Source organism: Argiope bruennichi, chromosome 3 (assembly GCF_947563725.1).
Source record: "Argiope bruennichi chromosome 3, qqArgBrue1.1, whole genome shotgun sequence".
NCBI classification, from domain to species: domain Eukaryota; kingdom Metazoa; phylum Arthropoda; class Arachnida; order Araneae; family Araneidae; genus Argiope; species Argiope bruennichi.
In genome coordinates, this window is record NC_079153.1 from 116,264,860 (window position 1) to 116,292,213 (window position 27,354).

Here is a 27,354-nt window from a genome sequence, read left to right on the forward strand (position 1 = left end):
AAATAAACAGGTACTACCGAAGTAATAACTATGAGTAAACTTTAATAGCTCTGCACGATTTCTGCATCATGTATGACGTTATTTCCATATAATATATCATTATTATATTAAAGTAATTGATAAAAATAACTGTTTATTTTCTCATCAAGCTTCGAATCTAAATCAGTTCCGGCACGGCCACTGAGAAAAAAATAAGCAGCAACAAATTCGATGTAAATTGATTGTATGTAGTTTCATCCAATTTTTCTTTAAAAGCAAAAGAGAATGGTCTCCCGGAAACTTTCTCGCTCTAATAAATGTAATTATGTATACTTTTAACCGCATGAGTAGTTTCGGAAAAGCCTATTACTGTGTGATCTTTGGCGACTTTTTTGGCGATTAATTGGTGGGATGTGGTTAATGCGTAAACACATAAGCCCCAAATCCGTATTTTAGAGGCCTTCCTTCGGGCTTATTGATACCAGAATTAGAATTACAATATAATTGAATTCGCAAACTCACATATCAAATTTCATACATTTAAATCATTACACTATGGCATTTAAAACGTTATTGTGTTTGCATTTATTGAAAATACCGATTAAATTTTATCAAGGTTTATCCATCTAGCTGTATTTCTTTTGCATTTATAAAGTTAATTTATTTTTGGTCAGCCGGACAGAAAAATTTCCAATGAGTGGATTTCTTTCAAAATTTGAAAGAAATCTTCAAATTTCATGTAAAGACTATACACCAAATTTCCTCAGTCTAGCTCAAAGATTTATTGTTATGTTGCTCACAGACAGATATAATTTGAAAAATGCATTTTTCGAACTTAAGAAATTATGAAACGATTAATCAAAATCTCAAGTTCGAATTTCTTTTGTCTATTGCAAAACTTTGTACACTTTATAAACGAGAAAGTAAAAAAGCAATATCTGTAAAAAATTGTGAAAATGAAATACTTTAGGAATAAATAATTATAAATTAGCTAATTAACTTGCCTGTTTCGTAAGAACAGGGGCTATTTCAGCATTGATTTCAGGGTTAAAAAGTAGAAGCACATATATCGCTTTGGCGCCTTTTCTCAGACAATTCAAGTTCTGTAAAACACACAAACTGCTTGTTTATTCCTAACTAATAAAATAGAGCTTCAATTATTTTATTCAAATGGAAACGATAAATGGTTTATTTCTAGTTTGCCATGACTATATTTAAGGCATGACAGCATTCTGCACGAAGAATTAATTTTATAAAAGGTCTATGATTGTTAAAAAATTGTTCTAATATATATTGTGTAGTCTAGACATCAGTCTAGACAATGTAAGAGTTGCTCTATTTCTCCCATATGCTGATTAAATGTTGCATTTCTTTAAACTAAAGGAATTTCAAATGAAATGGGAGATTATTTATTAATAATGTTTACTCATTAATTTTATTTATTTAATTAGTAAACTATTCCTCTTAAGTCATTAATTTTATTATTCGGATATTAAGCGTCTAATTAGACTGTTTGTTCAAGAATAAATCTTCGGCTTTATTATTCATTGAAAAATCTGCTAAATATTGATTCAACAAAAGATATTATAAATATTCCTTTGTTGCTAAATGTTGATTTGACAAAAGATATTATAAATATTTCTTTGAGAGACTTAAAATAACAAATTCATCTTTCATTTTAAATGCATAATTATCATCTTTGTTTTCATCAATACTATTTCTATTGTTTGTAGTTGAATCGAACTTAATTTTTTATCAATGCTGTATTTATGAAAAATTTCTGAATATCAGCTTTTTGGCAATATTTTTAAAACCTGCTTAGTCAAGAATTAACTCTAGTGACGTTGTTACTTTGATGAGAATCGCAACATATCGAAGAATAATGTTACGAAAAATAATCACGTGCTTGCATGCTGAGAAGTCCAAAAAAAAAAAAAAAAAAAAAAAAAAAAACTCAATAACAGACAACAGTGCTTTATTCCAAACGAAACTTAGATAAGCATAAAAAATGAGATTTATAGAGTTTCTATAAATAAATATATTTTTTTATTGTAAGACTAACTATGTGGAAAACGGTATTAAAATTTTATAACAACATTAAATAACATTTTTAATGGTTTACCAAAGCGCTTTCATTGCATTAAAGTTAGAATTGAATGTTTAAACTTTGTAGAAAAACACAGAAAATGATTTTGGGGGACATTTCACGAAGTACTAAGAGGAATTTCAATTGCTTTTCACTAATAAATTATATTTTATTATTGTAAAATTTGTAACAGGAAAAAAATATTATTAGAGATAAACAAGCATTGCATTTCAGTAGCAATAAAACTATTAAGACTAAAAAAATTATTTTCAAATTGTTCTGATAAAAAGAGAACAAATGTCTTTTAAATTTCCATCTCTCATCCTCTTCTGAAAACAAATATCAAAACAGACAGCACTCCTCAGATTGGAGAAATTATTGCCAGATAAATATAAAAGTTCTAGTTTCTCTGAAGGGTAGCACAATATGGTGGTATAGTTGTTTATGTTGGTCACATTTCCAATGATAGCTTATACATCCTACGGGGAAGAGGTTGTATAAGCCGGTGATTCATTCGTGTTATTATCGCTCGAGGCCACCTAGCTATTCAAGATCGGGATGTCTAGGCATTGAAAACGGTATGAATTTTTAAAATGTAAAAGTGTATTTTTTACTGAAATGAAAGTTTTCCTTATATGTAATATTTTGTATTTAAAAAATCAACTACTATCTTATGAAATTTAGAGTTCAATTTTGCAAATTGTTTCTATGTGTATATGAATAATTCAGTTTAATCGGGTCTTTAAGATGAATTCTTTTTCATGCTGCATAATTTTTAAAAATTTATTCCTTTTTAATTGAATTCAAATTTTAAGCTATTTTCACTTTCCGAAAGTGCCAAAAAGGTACTTAAAAGGCAAAATTCTGGAAATTTTCCCATTCAGCATATATAAAACCCATGAATGCATATCCAGTTTATCTTTTTTCGATTTCAGGTCAGAAATGTTTTCTATGCTATTGTAATTATATTCATTCTATTAATCCGCCGGCTGATTTACTCTAAAAATGTTCATGACTCGGATGTACCCTAAAAATTCCATCTGAAATTCTTAAATTCTTAAAACTTCCAGCACTTTAAAGACTATGTGAAGGCTTAAAATAAAATTATGCCGGACTTAAAAGATTGCGATTCTCCTTAAGATGTCCCTATACTTAACAGTTTTATTGAATATATGTAATTCTCTATGCAAAATTGAACAAATCAAACACTTTTCAGTGCAAAATTGAACAAATCAAACGTTTTTCTGTGCAAAATTGAACAAATCAAACGTTTTTCTGTGCAAAATTGAACAAATCAAACACTTTTCTGTTCAAAATTGAACAAATCAAACGTTTTTCTGTGCAAAATTGAACAAATCAAACGTTTTTCTGTGCAAAATTGAACAAATCAAACGTTTTTCTGTGCAAAATTGAACAAATCAAACACTTTTCTGTTCAAAATTGAACAAATCAAACGTTTTTCTGTGCAAAATTGAACAAATCAAACACTTTTCTGTGCAAAATTGAACAAATCAAACACTTTTCTGTGTAAAATTAATCGTTTATATAACAGGTGACTTATCAAAGCATAACTAATTTTAAAAGGAATATAGATTTAAATTTATTCTCAATTATTTTACCGAAACATTTATATATCGCAATGCGTAACTTAAAAATGTTAAAGACAGCAAAACTGCTTTGATTTCCCTTTATTTGTCTTTTTATATTATTTAAAACTAGCCATCTTTGGTAACCAGCTGGTTTGCTAGGAATATTGGTTGTGTTTACTTTAGATCAAATTTCTTTTGCGTCATTCAATGCTCTTTGATTTTCTACACAAAACATTTTTAACCATCGAAATTAGATATCAAAGCCAAATTATTTTAATTCTCTTAAACATTTTCTACTCGCTGTTTTCATGAACCATCCTTATGGAATGAATTCCCATTACGTTATATACTTATAAAAACACAATTGTCTCGATAATCTACCTACTAACATCTGTTTTCGAAACTTCATTTTCGAATGCTCATATAAATGTGTAGATTCATTAAACCGTATCCTTCTTCATTAGTTTTCAAAAATGAAAAAAAAAATCCTGCTACCAAATATTTGACGAAACAATGAAAACGAATCTCAAGTAAATAATGTAATCTATTAGCAAACTTTTAGACAAAAAAATGTATTTATTATTAGGCAAAGAAAAATATGTTTAAAAAAATGCCAAAATTCAAGAAAAACTTGCTTGATTATTAAATTGTTATCATTGAAAAGTTAAATTTTCAATCTTAAAATGCCTTCAGTAATATTTTTATTGGGATATATTCGGAAATTATGCTGAAAAAAGTTCAAAGTTCCACATATTTTTAATAAATTAAATTTGTAATAACCTTTTTAAAACATCGTTTCAAGGCACATATTCCTACTCTTCAAAGTATTTATATATACCATGTTTGGCAGCACTGGGAAAAACAAGCTAGCCTGTAATGGATTAACATACATATACACATTCATCTTTATTATTAATATAGATCGAAAAAAATAATCCAATTTACTTTGACGTAATGTTTCTTGGATACCAGAAATTTTTCAAAGGAGAAAAACCCTAGCAAACAAATTAAAACCAATAAAAAATAACATTCCTGAAATATCAGATAGAGTTACACAAGAACGGAAAATGTTGCTCTCGTATCTCCACAAGTGCGAATCGACAAACAATACGAGCACATAGAACCCTGAGTTGGCCATAAACAGAGTATCCCCCATTCAATTCCCAGTCTTAATTTATCTGGATGCATCTCGTGATTTACTGTGGGGTCGTCCTCATTTCCCCAAGTTATCGCTTGCATCTTCTTTCTCTCCATCCCTTTCATCAACATCCCCCTCCCCCTCAAAGGACAAAGAAGTTTCACCAACCCATTTTTTTTTCGTCCTCACAAGAGATGGTTAGATAGTGTGTATTAAATCGGGAAAATATTTACTCTCATCTGCAAATGTGAGTAGAGTTTTTCCATACTTACTCCCACTACAAATGCCAGAATCGTTTTTGAGAGGAAACACAATAGGTATTGGTCGATTAAAGCTGAAATATGTTTTCAGATATAAAAAAAGAAGCAGATGTAAAGAGATCCTAATATTGGATTTTCCCACAAATGATTTTTCCTTTCATTTTGTTTATGAATGGAAGGGATAAAATTGCTTTCTGTGCAAGTTTAAAAGTTTGTATCAGGTAAAGTTTTTTTTCGTAAACATTGAGCTTTATTGATAACTCGAAAGGTTAAAAATGAAATAACTTGTGAAAATTATAGTGTGGTTGCCAATGCAATGTTATTCTGCTATGGATCTAATAGAAAATTTTTGTTCTTTAAATGTTTGTTGTTAAATAAATGTATCATTCGTTGCCAACAATTTCTATTTAAATTGATATGGCATTTTTGATATCATTTATAGTACAATTTAGCCTTTATAGCCCAATTTTAATTATTTGTGAAATTAGCAAGTGTCTCATCCCAAAATGGCCTTAAGAAATAAATATAAATCCAGACTTACCATTTCTTAAGCAACTTACAAGATAAGATTTAAGAAATGGTAGATATTTGTAAATAAAGATAAAAATAAATAAAAATAGATATATATTTTTAATAAATAAATTGATAGATATTTGTAATAATTAAATAAAAATAAAATAAAATAATCTCTCTCTCTCTCTCTCTCTCGACAGACAGACAGACAGATAGATAGATTCTCTCTCTGTGTGTGTGCTAAAGAGAGAAAGAGTTATTTTAAAAGATTTTAGCGGCAGATAATTGAAAAATTGCTCGCTGTAATTTTAATCACGAGAGATGAAGAGATGAAACATAAACTATTGTTAGGAAAATCGTCAGAGGAATGCACGGGGAATAAAATTCTACAAAATATATGATATATAATTCCACGAGAGAGTTCGAATTGCAACCAAAGTATATACAAAGAATGGCACATGTAAATATTAATAACACACAACAGATGAGGAATGGCAGGATAACAGAACAATCAGCAAATAACAGGACAATCTGCAGGGCTCTGTGTCACGAGTTTCCAATGCAATTAACAATCCAAAGATATAGTTGTTTCTTCGGCAGACCACTTCGCCTTAGATAATCTCACGACAAAATGTGATGTTACATAGGACTATAATTCGGACATTTTCCAGAGTCTTCCTTTATGTCGCCAAGATCCGGATCGCCAAATGGTGACCAAAAACAGTATTGGATCATTGAATCATTCATTAAGAATACCTGTATATCTCTCTTTCCAACAATAATTACAGGAAATCTTGATAAAAATTCGATTTCGCTTTATCCAGAGTTAGGTTATCTATCGCATATCGATATCAGCATAGAATTAGGTCCATCAGCAATAAAAAACTCTAAGCAATAGAATTTCCTCGAATCTTTTATTATTTCATACCAATAAATAATTCATATACTCACATTCATAATTACGCATATTCAAGCCTAGAAAATAGAAATTATTTATTTTTAAAAATATTTACCAAACGATGTTTAAATCGTTTCCAAAAGAGGAAAAAAAGTTCAACAATAAATTTCGAAAACTCTTATTTTAAGAAACACATATTCATTCGCATCTTTGATACTACATTTTGTGGTTAAATACGATTGAGCAATCGTGTCGTGAAACACAAAAATTAAATTTTCATGCCATTTCTCCTGTAGAATTAATGAATCGATATTAGAACGAATGCAGTTTTATATTTAAATGATACTATTGTCAGGTATCATTTTTTTACCTACCCTGATCGACAACATACTTTTGACACTTTTGCAGTTAATGCTACCAAGATTCGCAACGCTATAATTGAATTTAGAGCGCTTGTATTTTATTTATGTTCACACTTATTTGAGCCCACATCAATTGCAGAAGAAATGTTTTGAAATTCATCAGCACTTAATCTATTATTCACTCTCTATGTTCCTTCAAGAGATTACCTATTAATTTAACGCATGATATATATTTTACAACTTTTCATAAGGGATTGCATCTTAATTAAATCTGCCTAATAAATTGATATTTATAAGATGAAAAAAGCAGATGGAAGAAGTAAATTAAACTATTGCATGAATAAATTTTATCGCTATTTTTTTTTCTGCATCAGCTACATATCAAATGCTTAATTAGCTGTAAAAAAAGAAAGAAACATATTGATTTACAGAAACATGCGAAATGATAAACAAGATATCATTTGCTTAATGATGGTGATCGTTTAACAGTGAGAGTTTTTGGTACTAGATTGGATCAAATGAGTGTTCAATTATCGGGAAAAAATTAAATCATCTCATTTAATGCATTTTATCATCTAAACATATCTTTCTTGATCGTGAATGTTGACTAATTGAATAATTTATAAGCTGTAAAAAAATTCTGCAGAATGGAAGTCTAAAATGTAGCTACGTAACCTGTCATTTCTAATTGCTCTTTAACGAAATACAGAAGATTCGAATTTTTACGTATCAGTTATTTACGAACTAGTTTCCTGAGCCGGAAAGGAATTGCCTTTAATTAATTTTAATAATATCCCTCTTTTACTTTTCCTTATACGAAAATTAAAAAGAAATTATTGTAATTCTCCAAAAATTTGAAATTGAGAATTTGACAGATCTCCACGCTTCAAACGTCATTAAATCTGAAAAACTCATTTTTGGATTTATGCGTATCTGTCTATCTGCTGACATGACAGCTCTTTGAGGTGAGTTCATCTTCCAAAATGCATGTCACAAATTTTTTTATGAAATGCACAATCTCAAAAATGTTGCAGTCATTTTTTGATAAAATTATGTGACATATTTTGATAATGCTACAAAGAAAGCGTTGTTACATTTAATTTTTATTTAAATTTCTAGCTTTTACCTGAACAGTTTCAGACTAATTTAAGATTGGCTTCACTTGTTCGAATTTTGATTTTAATATTAATTATCTGTACAAAGCATTAAGAAGAATGTGTATGTATAGGTTCTCTACTGAACAGATTGTCTGATCTAGAAAAGATTCAAAAAATATTTCCAAAATAATAAACATTTTTAACCAATTAAAACCGTAAAAAGAAATACTTTCAAAAAAATGGCTCCTAGTCATCCATTTTTATCCTTCCAAAATATGCGTATACTACGTTTTGTAGTTCTAGTTCAAACTATTTGGTCTGTAAAGCAGCGGCACAGTCATACATTTAACTTTATTATTAGTAGCAATACATTTTTTTTGACGAAATACGCTACTGTTTTCCTAATACAATTGTATACATGTTTGTAAACTTTCTTAAACCTTCTATCGCTGATGATTATGCGCATTCTTTAGAAAACGTTCCAAACAACAAACTTTTAATTAAAAAAACAAATCTGACATTATATTAGCCTTTCATTGCAATTTCTTCATAGCGTGCATTCTTCGCTCTCAGATTTCAATTAAGAAGTTCCATAATTAATTTCCACGGGAAGGAATATATTAATTATTCCTTCTTTGGAGATATATTTAACTCTGCTTTCCACAGCTGCCGCTAATGTTCTTAATAATATCGTCTGATCGATCAGTGCAGCCAAACCTTAAATCTGTAAACGTCTCGTTAATTTAGTTTAAACAAGATCAATTTTCACGTCTGCATTGAGACGCCATTTTTTTTTTATCTATTGCTTCTTTTTATTGTTTAAAGAAAAAAAGATATATTTTTTTAATTTCTTTATTAAAAAGAAAGAAATCTTCCAATTTTTTCCATAAAAAGAATACAGCTGTAGTGCATTATACATTGTTTGGTCTCATTAGCAATTTTTTTTTCTGGTTTAGATCTTTTTCTTTTTTTTTATTGGACCGATGTTAAATCTCTGTTAAAGAAGACTTAGCTGACTATCTGAGGCGAATAAATTAATTCTCCATGGAAAAAGAGTACTGAAGAAAAAGAAAAAAATTAATTCTTTTTTCTCGTGGTTATGTGGAAACTCTATAGCTCTGTCTTTTTTGAAAAAAAAAAATATTCTAACGAAAGATATAATAATCCCTCAAGTACAGTAAAGATGTGTTTCATAAAACTTAGAAAAACAAAAGTTTAAATTCATTTTTTTTTCCAAAGGGCAAGAAAAGTATTTTCTAATGTTATTGTAAAATAATGATTGAAGAAAAAATATTTGGAAAGGTGTTGGAAAAATAATTATTTCTACGGGTTTTTTTTTTTAATTCTTCATGGGGAAATTTGTGCCAAGTATTACTAAAAAAAAGTTAAATTAAAAAAGTTTCTAAACTTTTGACAAATTATAATATAATAAGGCGAAGTAGATTAAAATATAAGAAAATGAATTAAATCACGGATCCTTTTTCTTAATCTTTCTTTTTGGAGAAAAGATGGGGCGTAGTAAAATCTTGATTTCGGATTTGTAGGACCCGTTTCTAGGAAAGATTATGTATAAGGGACAAATGTGCGTTATTCCTTTAATGCCATGTCTGTTTATCATATAAGCACAGAATTGTAACTTCTCAGACTTATGAATTAAAATTAAATCATTAAAAGATGCTATAATTCGATACAAAAATGACACATAATCCACAAATATCTCAAACATCCTCTGGATTTTTAATTAAATTAGTAAAGCAGCACATACTCTTAGAGGAAGGTCTCGTCTAATTAGATTATGAAAAAAGCAAAAATAATTATAGGATACAGTTATCAAAAGTAAAATGTCCACCCTATGATATGTGATTAAAGTCTGCAAGGGAGGTCATAACCCGATATCATTGGGCCGCGGTGGCCTGGTGGTAAGGTCTCGGCTTGTGAGCCATAAGGTTTCAGGTTCGAGACCCGATTTCACCGAAGAACCGTAGTGTAAGCGGGTCTATTCCACGTTAAATCCGTCATGCCAAACGTCCTCCCGATGGTGTGGCGTGGAGAAGGGGGTGCCAGCTCAGGTGCCGTCCTAGTCATCTGACTACGGTTCAAAATGACGAGGTCCGTCCCAAAATAGCCCTAGTGTTGCTTTACAACGGGACGTTAATATAACTAAACTAAACTAAACTAAACCCGATATCATTCTCATCGTCTGGACATGATTTTAAAATTACTGGAATCAGTCCCAAATTAACCCTCGCTTTAGCTGCAAAAAATTGGTCTAGAAATAAGCTAGCAAGAAACTAAATTACTTAAGAGATGTAATGTGCAAATAGATAATGTAGATTAATTATAAGTTAACTTAAGGTTCTCGAATCAAATGAACAATCAGATTATAAAACGAGGCTCAGAAATTAAGTAGTATTTTTGTATTAACCAATTGCGAACATAAACAAGTTATACTTACGAAAGAATCTATTAACTTGCGATCTGTGGTAATTTTTTGACGATTAATAGCTGGAATGTGGTTAATAAGCACAATTAAATAAATAAACATTTGACATAAAAAAAAACTTAGCTTTAATCCAAGAAGTTAATTTTTAAAAAAACTTCAAATTGTAAGTGCTGTATAATTTACGAAAAAAACAACGCAAGTTACAGATTAAATTATGTGGGAAAGTTTATTGAATGCATGCATGGACAATAAAATTATATATGGTAATACAATATGTTTTAATACTATCAAAATTGATTGAAAATAATTATCTTCGATTGAAAAAGGACGCGTTAAAGCCAATTACAATAGTAAAATTATTTTTTCATGGGACAGGTACTGTAATTAAAACTGATGGAGTGATGAAAGTTTAAATCATCACTTGATTTTAAGTTATTAAGTTCAGAATAATTATTTTAGGTCAGTCAAAGACCGCCTGGGGTGGGGGGAGGTTTCGATTTAACCTTTTTTTTCTCTCTCTCTCTCTAATTTTGTTTAAGCCATCGTAGGTTGACTGGTGGTCTTTCACCAGGCAATTATTAACATATAGGAAATCGTTTGTAATGATGGCATTTGTAGCGCCTGGCCTGTATAACACAAAGAAACACGCATTCATTTCATCTTTATTGCTGTCGCCTCTGGCAACCAGCTAGTTCATCAGGGATATTGTCATATTTAATTTCATTTATATATAATTTATGACTATGTGTCTGTCGAATTTTCAGAGACTATTAGTTATCTAACATTGCACATGCACCTTCCTTGCGTACATGAGCCTTTCTAATGGAGGTCAATCCCATGACATCATAGCAATGTTAAAAACATAAATGTCCGGTTCGTCTATCTTCTAAGTTTTATGATATAGTTATTCAACTTTATTTTCAGCTTGTAAAATATAAAGATTTTAAACATGATGTTTCCACTGTAATTTTCAATAATGATGTAAACTTATACAAAAAAAAATAATTTAAAAAAAACAGTGACAAGGATTTGAATTTCGGGGTAACAATGCAATTTATTGTTATAAATGAGGCAAAATAATTTTATAATAATAATTAGGAAAATAGACAAAAAATATTTTTTTTAAAAATTGCCAAAATTTACCAAAAAATGCATGATTATTAAATTATCATCAAAAACAATATTTTGAATATTTAAATGTTGTAAAAGAGTTGTGGATTTTTAAATGTAATGTTCTTAAAGTGTAAAAGTCATTATAAATTTTGTAATATTTTCGAACGTTATCGCGGGAAAAGCTAACATTTGGCTTAATTTTTAATTCATGCCAAATTTGGCAGTTCAGCTTCAAGTGGTCTATCCTGTAACAAGCCACCATACTCACGCACTTATTATCTTTTATTAATTTTAGAGACAATTGTATAAAGGACAAGAAGAAAAATTTCATTTTCTGGTCCCCTTTTATTCTGAAATGATAGAAGAATAAATGTCCAATAAGTGAAAGGACGGAACGGACACCCTTTGTTTGGAGATGTAATAAAATCGTCACCGTCTTTTCATTAACGTCATTCATCTTCAACTCGCAAGGGACATATTCCATCTATTTGTTGAGATCTAATATTATATAAAATACAGAAAGAATGAAATTTCAGATTCCCTCTTCTCTAAATTATTATTTATTGGAGACTTTTTTTAAATTCTGTATTTAGTTGATATTGTTTACAAATAATGACATTAGATGATATATTTTGGATAGAATGTTTTCAATCGCATATAAATTAACAAATCGAAAAATATAGCTGCCGTTCATGTTTTATTGTAAATTAGAGGACCGAAACATATTCGATTTTCAAATGAAATACTAATAAATATTTTCTTTTTTCCTAAGTTTGAAATTTTTTTTACAAACGATCAATGTAAAAGGACGGAACCATTTACGGCAATCGAGCTTTTTAGAGCAACCAAATCTCACAAGGGTGCTGAGATATATAATTTTTTACTAATATTTAAAACTCAAGAAATTATTTAAATTGCTACATATTGTTTTTAGGAATTTTAGAAGGCCGTATTAGCTGCAGTACCATTTGCAGCTAAAATCAACCATCGCCTAAAATGTGAGGGAAAAAATGAGGGTATCATTATATAGCTTTATCTGTCGATTTGTAGTCCAGTCGAATTTTATTTTGACTTGGAAAAAGTACATAACAACACTTTTATTGTTTTCTGTTATTGCTTGAACTATCCAGAACAAGTTTCTGAAACTGCATCCGGGTATTACACTGGATGAGGAGGGGGGGGGGGTGAATTCAAACATTGGTTTCCTGCATCGAAAATTTTCCCACTCAAATTTATATATATATATATATATATATATATATATATATATATATTAATTTTAGTGGGAAAATTTTAGTTTAAATGTTATAGATGCTTAAAAGACCTATAAAATACAGTGAAATGTGATATAATAATTTAATTAAATAAAAAGTAAATTTTAAAACAATGCAAAATTTGAAAAATATATTTATTTATTTTTTTTATTTGAGAGAATTTAGAATTCCACTAAAGTTCATGCTACGTAGAACGGAATAGCTGCTAAACTTTTAAAATCGTTATTTGCTTAATTTTTTTTTGAATCCAATTTCGTATAGAAAAACAGATTTGGCCAAAAATGTCTTTATGTAATTTTTTTCACCTGCCAGAATTTTAAAATCGAAAGAAAATCTTATTCTAAAAGTGTTGTTACAATAATAGATTTTTAAAAAAACATCCGAGTTTGCTGCATTTGGAATTCTCAAATATTGTTCGCGAGCGCTAAAATCATTGAAAAATGCATTACTGATTGATATTTGAAACGAAATATTAAATTCATATTTATATTCTACTACCTTTTCTAAAAAATGATCATTTATAATATCTTTTGAAATCAGAGAACAAAACTTTTAGATCGCGAATTTTGACAGATATTTTTTTGAGAATTTCGATTTTTTTTCCAAAAAAAGTCGTAGTTTTCAAAAAAGTAATGAATATGTAGATCTGAAATCGTTATTAGTTATTTTTTCTATGTAATCTTTATTTAAGTGGTATTCTTCAAGTGTCCCTGATATTTTATATAATATAATTTCCAAATTTATACTTTTATAAAACTTATTCCTGACTTAACTAAGCTACGGTAATGTTTAACAACACATTTTATAGGTATTTTAAATAACTACAGCTTTCTCCTTTTTTCCCATAGAGATTAATAATTTTTTATTTAGATGCGAAAAAAATCGATGTTTAATTTTCTCCTCTTTTTATTTGGTAACATAACCGAAAGAGACCCACTGTGGAGATAACTCAACATTTTAATACAATAGCATTACTATTATGTATTTTTCCACATTTTGATATTTTCCAGGAAAAACTGGTTTATAAGCAAACTGAAATGACTAACAGATGTATCTATTTTGTTAAATATTATAATTATTTTGTTAAAAAAATTATTTGTGCAGTATTTTATTCATTTTTTTACATAATCTTACAATTGAATTGAATTGAAATTTGCAGTAATGTATTATTTTAAAATTTATATTTAGACGCAATGAAAAAAATTAAAATTCAGCAATGTTAATACGAGTCAAAAATATTTGGCTAAGCACTGCTTTAAACATAATGTTGCTATTTAATAACTGCGATTTCATTGCAGAAATATCAAGAAAAAAAAATCTTCTATTCCTTTAATAAAATAGATATTATGAATCAGTTGTCAAATAGCTTCAAAGCAGTGTATGCAACATGGATATATGCGCAGTCTACACGCAAAAACATCTGCATTTTTAATCCCCAACTCCAATCCGAAAATGAAAAATAAAAAAAAACTAACATATTTTCTACGAATATATTTTTTTTTTTTGCACCGTTATAAAACTTTTTCAAGTATTGAATGAAAAGTTTAGTTACCTCCTCCATTTCTTAAGAAAAAATATTTTCGTAAACCTCTCAAAAGAGGAATTCTCTTTTTATTTCCTCCCCTTTCTTCTTAAGAATACGGAAGGCAGATGTACTTAACTCCGCGATAATACGCGGTTATGCAATGTTTACATTCTTAAGTCAATTCGCATCGAAGTTTAAAAACCTCCGTTTCATAAGCGCGGAAAACCAATATTTATTCAAGCAGGGCTAAAATAGACTGGATAGCACTTCGCTTCCATCAGGGTGCCGTACGTAGATAGATTTGCATACAAAGGTGTGGACTGTGCCAACAATCGCAGAAAAAAGATTTGCCATAAACGACTTTTGACAGAATGAACTTATCTTTTTTTTATTATTATTATTAAATATGCCGTGTTTATAAAGTTTTTTTATATATATTTCAGAAATATATAATGTGGAAAATATGATTTCTTCCTTTTAGATTTGATATCCTGAAATTCAAGAAAGAATATCACAATGTTTTATTTTTTTTCTTTAGAAAAGTATATTTAAAAACAAACTACTGATTACGATTATTTGCATAAGCATAATTATTATCGAAATATTATAAACATAGAATAATAAGGATTTCTTGGTTAAATTTTAATTCCTTGTTGTAATAAACAGTAGGTAATAAATATATAATATTAAACTAAACAATTCTGAACAATATGAAAAGAAACGACACGAATAAATATTTTTATCTACCAAATTTATTTAAACTATAAAATAGTACAATTTACTCAAAATTCAATTGCATCCAACGATGATTGTTCAGAAATCTTTTAACATACGTTTCCTTTTTCGTTCCAGGTGGAAAACATCACGCAGTGTCTCTCCTTCATCGGGGAGCTGGGCGTATCCATAGAGGGAGTCACTTCGAAAGGTAAAATATCCTCTGCATTTTATATACGGTCATGATTAATTTTGATGACAGTTGACAGTGAATAATTGCTCTCTGTCAGCACCATCTAAATCTGGTTTAGAGTCTTCGGTATACAAAAAGCAGTCATATTGCGTATGATAACCTCATAATGACTCATTTTATGTAAATATTTTATAATCGTACTGTAAATATATAAAAAAAATTTAATAAGATAAGAACTTTACATTTTTATTTTTTCACAACAAATTCATTCTTTTGTGGAAAATGCTAAAAATTAACCCTTTACACTCGGAGGATACCGCTCACTCACCATTCAAGACGGTACATCATTTTGATGTTTTATTTTTAAAAAAAATTTAATTGTTAAAAATACCTACAGAAAGGAAAAAAGATGTAAATTAACTTTTCGGGGAAATTAAATTTGAAACAATTGTATGTATTTATTTTTCGAAACAATAAACAGACCCTTGTATTAGGGGAATGATTTTACATCGAATTATTTTTCCGAGTGCCAAAGGTTAAAAATATATACAACAGAATTAATTTGAATTTTAGAAATTCAAATTTATTTGTCTGTTATCTTTTTTTCCCGTAATTAGAGAATTCCATTAAACTTTTTTTATTCTCCGAAAATGTTATCTTTAATTTGGTTTCTAAATGTTTTTTTATAGAACTAAAATTTTGAATTAAAAAAACTGAGCTTAAATAATTTATAGATGAAACATATTTGTTAAAGGTTTCATTTTTAATAATCTTAACACAATACCAAACTTCTTTAAAAAAACTATGACACTATGACACTGTTTTGACAATTTAAATAAAGATTCTAAAAATAATTAGTTCATAATATAAAAAAATAAATATTTGAATCTGCAGAAGAAAAGAAATAAAAAGTTTTTGATTTTCTGTTTTAATATTTAAAAATTACAAATATGTCAGAAGGTATTAACAAATTGATAATTTTTTTTAAATTTGTGATACATTATTTTAATATATTAAAATATTTTATGATATGTTATATTATTATATAAAATTGTTTCAATTAGGTGATTATTTAACAGCTAAATTAATCTCCTGTAAGGACACAATAATTTAAAAAAGTGTTTGTCATTTTTCTTAATCAGAATAAAAAGTTTTAATAATTTTTTTTAATTGAACAATTTTTTTGAGTAAGCAAACAGCTAATTCTATGATTTATTTTGAGATTCAAATATATGCATATTGAGTGATAAATTCACAAAATTGCTCCAAAAGTAAAATATATTACCATTAATTAATTATTTACTTATAAATTATTAATATATAAGTAAAATATATTATCAGTATATTTAAAAAATAATTTTGCAATAAATAACAATTTAAGATATTTTTATTATTTATGATTTATTTAATAATTATTTGTATTTCCTTTTGAACACAGTAAAAAAAAAAAATCATATCGAATGAAACTAAATTTCCAATAAATTCAGGAAAATTTATGGTTTATTCGAGAATGTTTTAATTGGATTAATCTTAAATCTGTCTAAAGATAATAACAATTTGAGTATCAATCTTTTATGCAAAATAATTGATAATAAAATAATAAGAAAGGAAGAAAAATCTCTTACTGATTTATAATTTCACTTATTAATTTACATTTATTATTATTATTATTCATTTTTACTTCTTACTTTCTTAGATGTACGAGAAGGAAATTTGAAAGTAATCCTGAGCTTATTCTTTAACTTGTCAAGATACAAACAAGCTCAAAAAAATTCTAGCAGTGTTGCTTCAAAAAACACTGCTAATTCAACCGTCACCTCTTCTGCTACTTCAACTAACGTCAACACGGCTGCGGTAGTGAAGTCAGGAATGGTGCCGCCATCTCTTGGGAGTGATATGCTCTCAAAGTAAGTTTTTTAAAAATCATCTTGATTATCAAAGAGAAACTTATTTAAAATCAAGTTATTATATAAATGTTTAGAAAAAACAATACTTTTTGAGAACAAAGAAATGAAATTCATATAAGTTTCTCTCCTTCAGATTATAAATAATAAATTTATGCCAAAAAAAAGAATTTTAATATGTTGATAGTATTTTAATGTAGAGATTTTCCACTGATACAACTATTTTTTTTTCCTTAGAAGTAAGCAATAAAAGCACACAATATTTAGAAACTTTAACTGTTTTAGCGAATTAACTGTGTTAAAATAAAGTTTATGCTAAGATGTCGAAGGAGCTTGAGTAATATTTTTTCTAAGCTAAAGCTTGTATAATATTTTCATTAATTTAACTAACTGACCACGCATTCCATATTTAAAAAATTGATATGAAATGCTTAATATAATTGGAATTTGTATTACATGAGCAACTGAAAATGAAGATGTGTATTAGCAACAATGTATATATTTCAAAAAAGAAGCAGTATAATACAATAATGTTTCTATACCAATTTTTCTTCGATAAAAGTTTATTTGGGAAAGTATGCTGTTTTATTCAGAGTATATTTCACACACATACATTTAGATCGATTTCTACTGTTTGTTTTCTTGATATTTGGCGAGTACAATTTACTAATTTATATAACCTTACTACATGTATTTCCTCTCAGATCGAGAAATCTATATCATTCTTTAAAATATATTTCCTATGTTTCAGTTCATAAGTGGATTCATAACGATTTTCTTATGAATGGAAATATTTATTATTATATCTCTAGTATTCCTACAGGATTAGTCATTTGAATAATAATGTTTGTTTGAAATCATGGAAACAGATAAAAGAACAAAAGCATTACAAAGCAATATATGGAAAAGTAATTTCCTTAAAATAGATTTACTATTCATTCTTGAAAAATTTCATAAATCTATATGCTTTTTCACACTTTATTTTAGGCTTCCATCGCCTTTTCGTCCATCAAGCGGGCGTAGCATCCCTTGCCCCAGTAACAAAGATGCTGGGAGCTCCATTCCATCCTCATCTAATCCGTCCGCAGTGGCAGGCTCTCGGAAGAACAAGCTGGTGGCGTCATCTACCGGACAACAAGGTAAGTGTACTTTCCAAAACATTAATTGTTTGTCGCATTTATATATATATATATATATATATATATATTTATTAAAAATTTCTGGATAATAAATTATGTGTTGCTGCTTTAAAACTTTCTTGAAATTATCAAAATAGTTTTAAATAATAAAAATAAATAAGCACTAATTTGTACCTGGTAGTCATCCTTATAAAGTTAGGCCGAGGCAAAAGAATTTATTTTGTATATTGTATTTTAGAGTTCCATTTTTCTTATTTTACATTGAAAAATCCTGCAGATTTTTCACGTTTTTTTTTATTATTATTTCCATACAGCAATTTAATAATGGACTAACAGACTGTGTTTGAGAGAGTAAATTTGAATACCATTTAACAATCAGGTAAAATTTAAAAAAATTCGTTTAAATTAATTATAATTAATTTAAAAACACTTGAACTACAATTTGTTGCGAAACACACACTATCATTAAGAATAAATATTTATTTTATTATTCTTTTTTCGTTTGTGTATCTTTTCACTAGATGGCAGTCCATTCCTTTTGAGATCGAATTAATGTAAAAATGTTTTTAAAATATCTAGCTGAGGAAATAAGCTGTCTTATTTTTCATCGTATTTCAACTTTTCTCTCAGCAATTTCCAAAAAGCATAAAAAAATGAATAAAATATATTTTTCAGGTAAATATTTTATTCTAAATCCCAGTTTTATCTTGTATAGAATTCGAGAAAATTTTAACTAGATCTTTCTAATAATTAAAATACTAGCCACCTTCAAAACAGTATTTAAAAATTATCAGGCAAGTTTAAATTTGTAAACAACATAATAATAAAAATTAACATTAGGAAATTTATATAAAGCATATGCGTATCAACACGCCTATTGTACATATTGCCATAAAAAATTCTTATACAAAATACATACAAAAAACAAAACATTATCATACAAAAAAAATACCTATACATACACAACAAAAATTACTATACAAAAACATACGAAGAAAAGTACCATCCCGCAAAGTTTTCCGCATGATTTTAAAATAAAGTATGATGCATTTTTTTTTTCTTTTTTTCTTTTTTGTAAATTTGTCTTTTACTTAAATCACATGCAAAGTAACAGTTATTTTCCCCTCCCTTTTCGTACATTAAGTTCTATTGTGAAAATGACTTGTTTCTTTACATCTATCTGTTCTATCCCGAAAGATTTCCTACAATGTTTAGCTAATTATATAATATATTAAAACTTTTTTTTTTAACATTTTGCATTTTGGAGTTCAAATTTCATTACTTTAATCGTCTGAAGCTCCTTTCTTTCAACTACTTAGATTATTCATAAATTAGTTAAGCCATTCTTTAATATTTTATATTTACGATTTTATATTTACTAAAAAGAAAGAAAAAACGAAACTAATGTATTAACCCAAAGATGGAAAATAAATAAGAAAAGCTCTAATTTATAGGAAATGAAAATAAATTTAATTGAATATCATCATTCATTAAATTCTATTAAGATATTTCATATAAGGTAGATTTACTTTGCTTATAAGTTGCGTAATATTCTCCAAAATAGTGTCAGATGGATGAAGTCCCCCCCCCCACAGTCTAAAACTGTTGAAAAAGGAAAGGATGTAGAAAGGTAGATAGAGGGCGTATAGGGTCGAAGTTAATAAAGCGATAGGTGCCCGAAGAACTATTTCATTGAAAGGAAGAACTATTTCATTGAAAATTTCTGTTAGAAAGATAGAGTAATAATTTTAAGATTAAAGTTTCGAATAGCTTTAAGATTAAAATAGTTGTTTGTAAGTAATTATTGTTGATATTTATTGTTATTCTAATGAAAATAATGTAAATAAAAGATATGAAGATAAATCTTTGATAATCAGTCACTGGAATAAATTACAGCAATAACAATATCGCCAGGAGGACGCAATATGCAAGAACCCTAAAAAAAAGGCATTTTTAAAGTTTTTATGTTCTTGGTGTTGCTTTATACCACACTTCTCACTATCGTCATTTTTAATTTGCATCTCAGTTTATTTTAGAATTAAATTAAAATGTAAAGTCATACAAATTTTGTTTGAAGTGTTAATGGCGAAATCCGTTTTTCTAAAACATACGCTCTTAGTTATTTCCTATGCGAGGAATAACCAAAAGGCGATTACTTTAAAAAGTTTTACTCCCTAAAGAAATGTTGTTTCAAATATCCATGAATGATTCCTTGAATCGCATTGTTAAATATAAAATAAAGATGGACTGCAATTGAAGTTTTAAGAAATTAAACTTAATACTGCATATAAAATGGTTTCTTCACACACAAAATGAATACAGTTATGACATCTTCATCTTAACTGCCTACTTGTATACTTAATAATGTGACATTACTTTAAATACAAGCAAATCCAGTTTATCATAAAGTCAAGGAAAACGTTTGAATTGTGTAATTTGAACCAATTTTTCGAAGAAAAAAAAAGATAAATATGTAAGTTTATACTAGAATGGAAAAGGAAAGAAAAATCATTAAGTGATACCTTCAAAAAAAAAGATAAAGTAATTTTTAAAGCAGTTTTCGAAAAAAAAGAAGAAAGAAAGGAAGAGGTGTAGATTAACACAAGAATGAAAAAAGAAAGAAAATCATTAAGTGAGACAGAAAAAAAAATAAAGAAAAAATCCCACTTTCATAAATGTTTTTAAGGCTAGAAAAAAAAAAAAAGGAGGCCCTTTAGAAAAGAATGATGTCTCACTTCATCCCAAAAAAAGGGGGTAGGGTAAAATTAAAAAAAAAAAAATAGAAGAGAAAGTTATCAATGAGTCTATCATCACCATCTGCTGCCTTAAATTAATTAATGAAGTGGACAAAATAATAATCTTTATTATATTAAACTTCCTTCGTGAGTTGGGAAAGGAGTGAATAATGTGTGACTGACACTTTTTCACTATATTAGATTTTTTTTAAATGTGTTTCATTTTATCTCCTTCCTCCTTTCTGTATTTATGTAACAATAATTAAAAAAGATTGGAAATCGTAACATGTTATATTATGTTTTTGTGTCATAAGATGGCGTTGGTACTCCTTTTTTTTAATTGAATTTTTGTATGGTGTATTTAAATATCAGGAACACACACATAACAAAAAGTACCTATTCTATCATTAAATACTTCTTTGTTGGATTTTCTTTTAAGTAAATATTTTTTCATCATTTTTTTTTTTTTTTTCAGAAATGGGGTTGTCATAGTTATTTGATTTCTTTGGCCTGTAAGGTTTTCTGATAACAAGAGTAGAGTAATTAATTTTTATTCGGATTATTCTTTAATTAATGAAAAAAAAATCCTGTTTCTTGACTGATGTTATATTTTCTTTTAATTGATAAAAAGATAAAAATTTGTTTTGAACTTGACTTTTCAATTCGAATGATGTAATAAAGAAATATAATTTGATGATGCTTTAATTAAGGAAAAAGAATCGTAATTGATTCTTGACTGGTGTTACATTTTTTTAATTGATAAAAAAATATTAATTAGTTTCAAAGTTGTCTTTTCAATTTAAATGTAATAAAAAATTAATTTTTTTTAAATTTCTTTATTCTAAAAAAAATTCTTTCTTAAAATCAAAACTGTTGTAATTAAATATTTTCGTTAATTAAATTGTTCAAAATCAGTTTTTTAAAAAAAATGGCAGAAATAATATTGATGCATGTGTTATTCCAGAAATAAGAGTTAATACATAATTCATGATTTTAGAATAAAAGTTAATATTTTCGAAAGAAAAAATATTTATATGAAGAGATGATTACAAGAATAAATTTTGATTTATTAATAAAAAAATGAAAACAATATTAATAAAATTGTTTGGCATTATACATATATATGCTACTTATATGCAGAGTGAAATAAATAAATTTGATATTTTAGTTAAAATGTCCATTTTTTTAAAGAAAAATCGAACATTAACATTAAAATAGTTTAATAAATAAATATGCAAGTTGTAGTTTTCCTTAACTATTGTACGAAATCGATAATATAAAGAAGTATGTTGCATTTTTTTTCTAGTTGCAAAAAGTTACATGGAACTTTTTCTACAAAATATTGAAATAACACGATTTTAGTTTTAATTTATTTATTTTATCTCTCCTAAAAACATGTATAATTTTACCTACCGCCAAAGTTTTTGCATTCGATTACCTAACAATGATAAATTTTAACCCTTTCTAGGGCCGTGGGAAGTATACTTCTCACCAAATTTATCAATCTTTGTATGAAATTATGTAGGTTGGCATAAGTTCTGACAAACTTTTTTAGAAAGACAGAAACTTAGATGCTTCAGTTCTTTATCTCACACAAAATGATGTGTCTTGATTTGTTAATTAATTATTAATTAACCAAATTAATTAATTAATGAAATTAAATTTATCTAATAAATTAAATGAATCCCTTTTCTTATTCAAAATTCAAGCCTAAAAATATTTTAGGCCAATATAATATGACTAGAATAAATGATAATATGACTAGAAAAAAAGGCCCTTTAAAGGGTTAAGTCATCTTTGAACTGAAATATTGGCACTTTAACTAAATAATAGAAGAATAAAACTTCTCTCCTGAATTGAAATGATGTTTAATTTCATTAACTTAATTATAGTACGCATTTAAATATTACTGCATAGATTGCTAATCAAATTCTCCATAAAACTTCAAATGAATTTCTGTAGTTCATACAAAAATAATTCTATCATATTTTTTTCTAATAAATAAAAACGAAAAAAGCGCATTAAATAAAACCAATAAATCTTTTTACTTTAATTCTAAAGAATGGCATCTAAAGTATTTTCCTTCGTTAAATACTAAAGAATAACATTGGCTTCACTATTTACTACAGTGGTTGCTATAGAAACCCATCTTATCCTCTTTTTAAAATACAGGAGCATTTGACTTACATGTATACTCTTCTAACGTAATATATCCCAGCTCAAATGAGCTATAAAATAAAAGGAAGTGTTGTCCTTTCAAAAGAGCCAATTAAAATTTGTAAAATATTAATTTTAATTCTTAAAGCTCATTTCAACCGAAAATATTTATTTTATATTTATTATTCGCAAATTATTGTTTTAGATTCCGTTATAATTACCATCAATGAAATTTTATTAGCATTTGATGGAAATTTTAATTGTAATTTTTTTAGCTTTGCCAATATTTAATGAAATTAAAAATTTAATACTTGAAAAAAATGAAAAAAAAATTCTTCTAAGAAAAATATTTGCCTTTATTTATTTAATATGTATGTTTTAAAGGATTAATATTTAAGTTAAGATTTTAAGATTAAACATGCGAAACTTCGTTATCGAAATCGCCACTTATAAACAGCCATGTGAGGTCGCCTCTGTACGTTACGTGTTAAAACTGTTTAAAATATTCAACGTATTTCTTGAATGATTTTAAGTAAATAATTTCACCATATCCAGTATAATTTTTACTAATTTTAAAACTGAAGAAACTTTACAACACATTAAAGAATGGCAATTTCCCTTCTTTCCTTCAAGAATTTAAATAACAACATCCAGAAGTCGCTTTCTTTGATAAATATTAATTAAAAATAATAACGTTCGCACTTATGTAGCTTCACTGTCTCAGTGGTTGCTATAGGAACCCATCTCTTAAGATTTAGCTGCACTAGAGTCACATGCATCCTCTTCCAAAGTGCTCTTATATTACAGAGCTCAATTACACTTTATAAAAAAGAAAAAAGTGCATCCCCTTCAGAAGTGTGAATGAAAAAAAATACACATATGAATCTTCTACGAGCAGCGGAAATATACGGGGAAAGAGCGTATAAACGCGAGCAAATTGGATTGCGTTATTTTTTTGTTTGGTTTTGGCTCTTGTCTTGCATGCTGCCATGTAAACGTGTCTCGACTGTAAGTGAACCCATTATACTGCGGCGTTGCCATGGGAACCCATCCGTCTCGAAGAAGCCTTGGAAAGGAGATGACGCCAGGAGATGGAAAGGATATGGGAGGGGGGGGGTGTATAAAGTGGGGTGCGTTGCCATTTTGTAGAGGGGAAATTTCACCTATTTCCATATTTAGTCGCAAATGAGTGATGTTTGAAATGCATGCTGCGAAAAAGAATGTCTGTTTGGGGAAGCATATGTCATTAGGCTGCATTGTGTGCAGAGTGGGGGCATTTGCATAGTATGGGATGCATGTGTCTGCCGCGGGTGAGAGACTGAGATATGAGAACGAAAAATTCCGAACATACAATCGTTTGGTTATGTGTGGGAGGCTTTCGTGGAATAGAGACATACACATTTTGTTGTGAAAATTAAGATTCGTTGGTGAGAATAGATGTCTCGTTGAATGCATGATGTTCTTAATTATGGCACTTTTTAAATTATTTATAGGAAAACCAGCATTGTGAATAGAGAAATTTTCCATTCGCTTTTTAAGTTTGAAATAAGATATTGAAAATCTTTATGAGATATAAATGTTTTAAAGTATTTGACTAGATTCAGGATAAATTATAAAATACCTATACATAATACCTATTTTTTAAAATTTTTATATAAAATAAATTGAAAAAAGCCAACTGGGAATCAAAAATATATCAGCTCAGAGTTAAAAAGTTTTGAAAATTGGAAAATGTTTTAAATGTTTAGTTTGAAAATACTTTTTTAACCCTTTAAAGGGCCATTTTTTTCTAGTCATATTATGTTTAAATATTTTTAGGCTTGAAATTAGAATAAGAAGAGGGATCCATTTAGCTTATTAGATAAATTTAATTTGATTAATTAATTAATTTGGTTAATTAATAATTAAGTAACAAATCAAGACACGTCATTTTTGTGTAAGGTAAAGAACAGAAATATCTTAGTTTCTGTCTTTCTAAAAAAATGTGTCAGAACTTATGCCAAACTACATAATTTCATACAAAGATTGATACATTTGGTGGGAAGCATATTTTCCACGACCCTAGAAAGGGTTAAACTAAAATGCAGTATACAGCAAAAACATAGAAAATAACTAAATAATAATTCTAAAAATTTAGGAGTTTATCAAATGATTTTTTCAACATTTTGCAGATTGCTTGGTAGCTACTTACCTGAACTTAATAATTTTCCTTTTTCAGTCTTTAAATACTGGGGTTAAATTGATAATTAACATGAAATTTTACTTTTTCTTTGCATTATGAAACATTAAAATATATCTAAAATTTTTGAAACGAACAGATTGGCTATTCTATAGTTCAGAAATTGCAGAACGTATTGAGAAATTACTTTACAAAATCTGAAAAAAAAACATTCGTTTATAATTTAAGAGGTTCTTTGTAAGAAGATAATAAAAATATTTAAAATCTAAAAAAACAGCATTTAAAAGTATGAAACAGTTTTAAAACATCTGTTATGCAGTGTTAAAAATTAATGTAATATCGCGAAGAATGTTATGTTTATAAAAATAAAATTCAAATGGTTTTATAAAGAAAATAGTTTAGAAATTAAAAATATTGAATTAAAAAAATATTCGATATTTTCGCCAAAAAAAAAAGGGTCATCTTAAGGTAATTATCTACCTTAATCTATATTGCTCAGTGGTATATATTTAGATCTTTAACCATTTCAATGATTTACATGTATCTAACAAATAGTATTTCCAAACATAGTAAACTGAAACTAGACTCATGAAATATTTATTGTAAAGATAGTAAAAAACTGTTCCGAATTAAAACGTAGAGTAGTATATTGTCCCAAAAATTGTATGCTCAGTTTCAAAAACCATGATATAATTAATTAAAAACATACTTTGATCCTTCAAATGAGTTAATAAAGGTGTAGAATTTTGTTGCAGATCTAAATGACAATGAAGCGATCGAAATGTTGAGTGTTATAATTCAAGACTTTCTCATAAAACAGACTGATGGAAGTTCAAAACGACTTCCCAGGTATCATAGAATATTGGGTAGTATTGTGCAATATCTTACGATATTGCGGAATACTATTCAATATTCAACAATATTATACAATATTCAACAGTATTATACAATATTCAACAATATAATATATTCAACAATATTATACGATATTCAACAATATTATACGATATTCAACAATATTATACGATATTGCGAATATTGTTTAATATCATACAATATAGTACAATATATGTGTGCTAATGTAATTAATTACCAGTAGACATTTAGATCAGTTCTTTTTTTTATAAATGCTGTCAACTCGTTGACTGCAACTCTCATTGATTCATTAATTTTATGTATAATGCATTATCATTCTTCAATCGTCTTTTGAAAGAATGGTCTAACGCAATCCTGTTAAAAATTGGGATAAGCAACACAATCCATGTATATTCGAAAAAACTCCAACATACTCCCAAATGGCAATTTTTCTTCGCATTTAACATTAGATATGTTTACATGGTATTTCAGATCCAACGAGAATTATCATTTCATGAGAAGCCGTAATTACGTTGAATAATTGAGAACTCTGTTTATGAAAAAGAATCGTGTTCATGTAAAAAAGGTCTAGCCGAAATTTCTTCGCTTATTTCCTAATAATAGATTATACCCCTTTCCTCCCTTTGCAAAAAATTTGCCATTTTTGAACAATCCGTAAAAGCAACAAGAACTCAGTGTTTAGAATTACGCAAATGCTTTTTAAATGCTTTGCAGTAAAGGGAAGGAAATTGAAGATGCATTTTGGACGTCTTTTTGTCACAACTGAAATAATAATTTGGCACAAAAATTAATTTAAATAACTAGCTTTATCAGTAATTTCCATAACACATTTCATTAACTAAGTCGTTACGTCTCCAGTTACTGTTTTCATGTACGTATGAATGAACAGGCCTACATATAGTCAACTTGTAGACGAATTTGGTTTGAAATTTGAAGCGTATTTACACTGTATATTCAAATGATGTTAACCAAATTTTATCTATCTAGCTCCTTACCTTTTGTAGTTATGGTATTCACTGGGACAAACAAACATCCATGCTTATGATGAATAGATTTCATTCAAAATTTAATCGAAAACTAAAAATTTTATGTAAAGAACACATACAAAATGTCTTCCTTTTTGCTCAAAGCATTTCTGGGTTCTCGTGTTCACAAAGAAGCATATTTCCAAAAATGTATT

At 27.7% G+C, this 27,354-nt stretch overlaps 1 protein-coding gene across 3 annotated transcripts in view; it reads left to right on the forward strand.

The window, feature by feature from the left end:
• LOC129964016 (neuron navigator 2-like) overlaps positions 1-27,354 on the forward strand; it is a 654,345-nt gene that overhangs the window by 232,470 nt on the left and 394,521 nt on the right. For all 3 annotated transcript variants that reach the window (XM_056078676.1, XM_056078675.1, XM_056078677.1), the window contains exons 4-6: positions 15,130-15,202; positions 16,881-17,091; positions 18,076-18,227. In XM_056078676.1, coding sequence (XP_055934651.1) covers positions 15,130-15,202; positions 16,881-17,091; positions 18,076-18,227 — 436 coding nt within the window. The remainder of the gene's footprint in view (positions 1-15,129; positions 15,203-16,880; positions 17,092-18,075; positions 18,228-27,354) is intronic.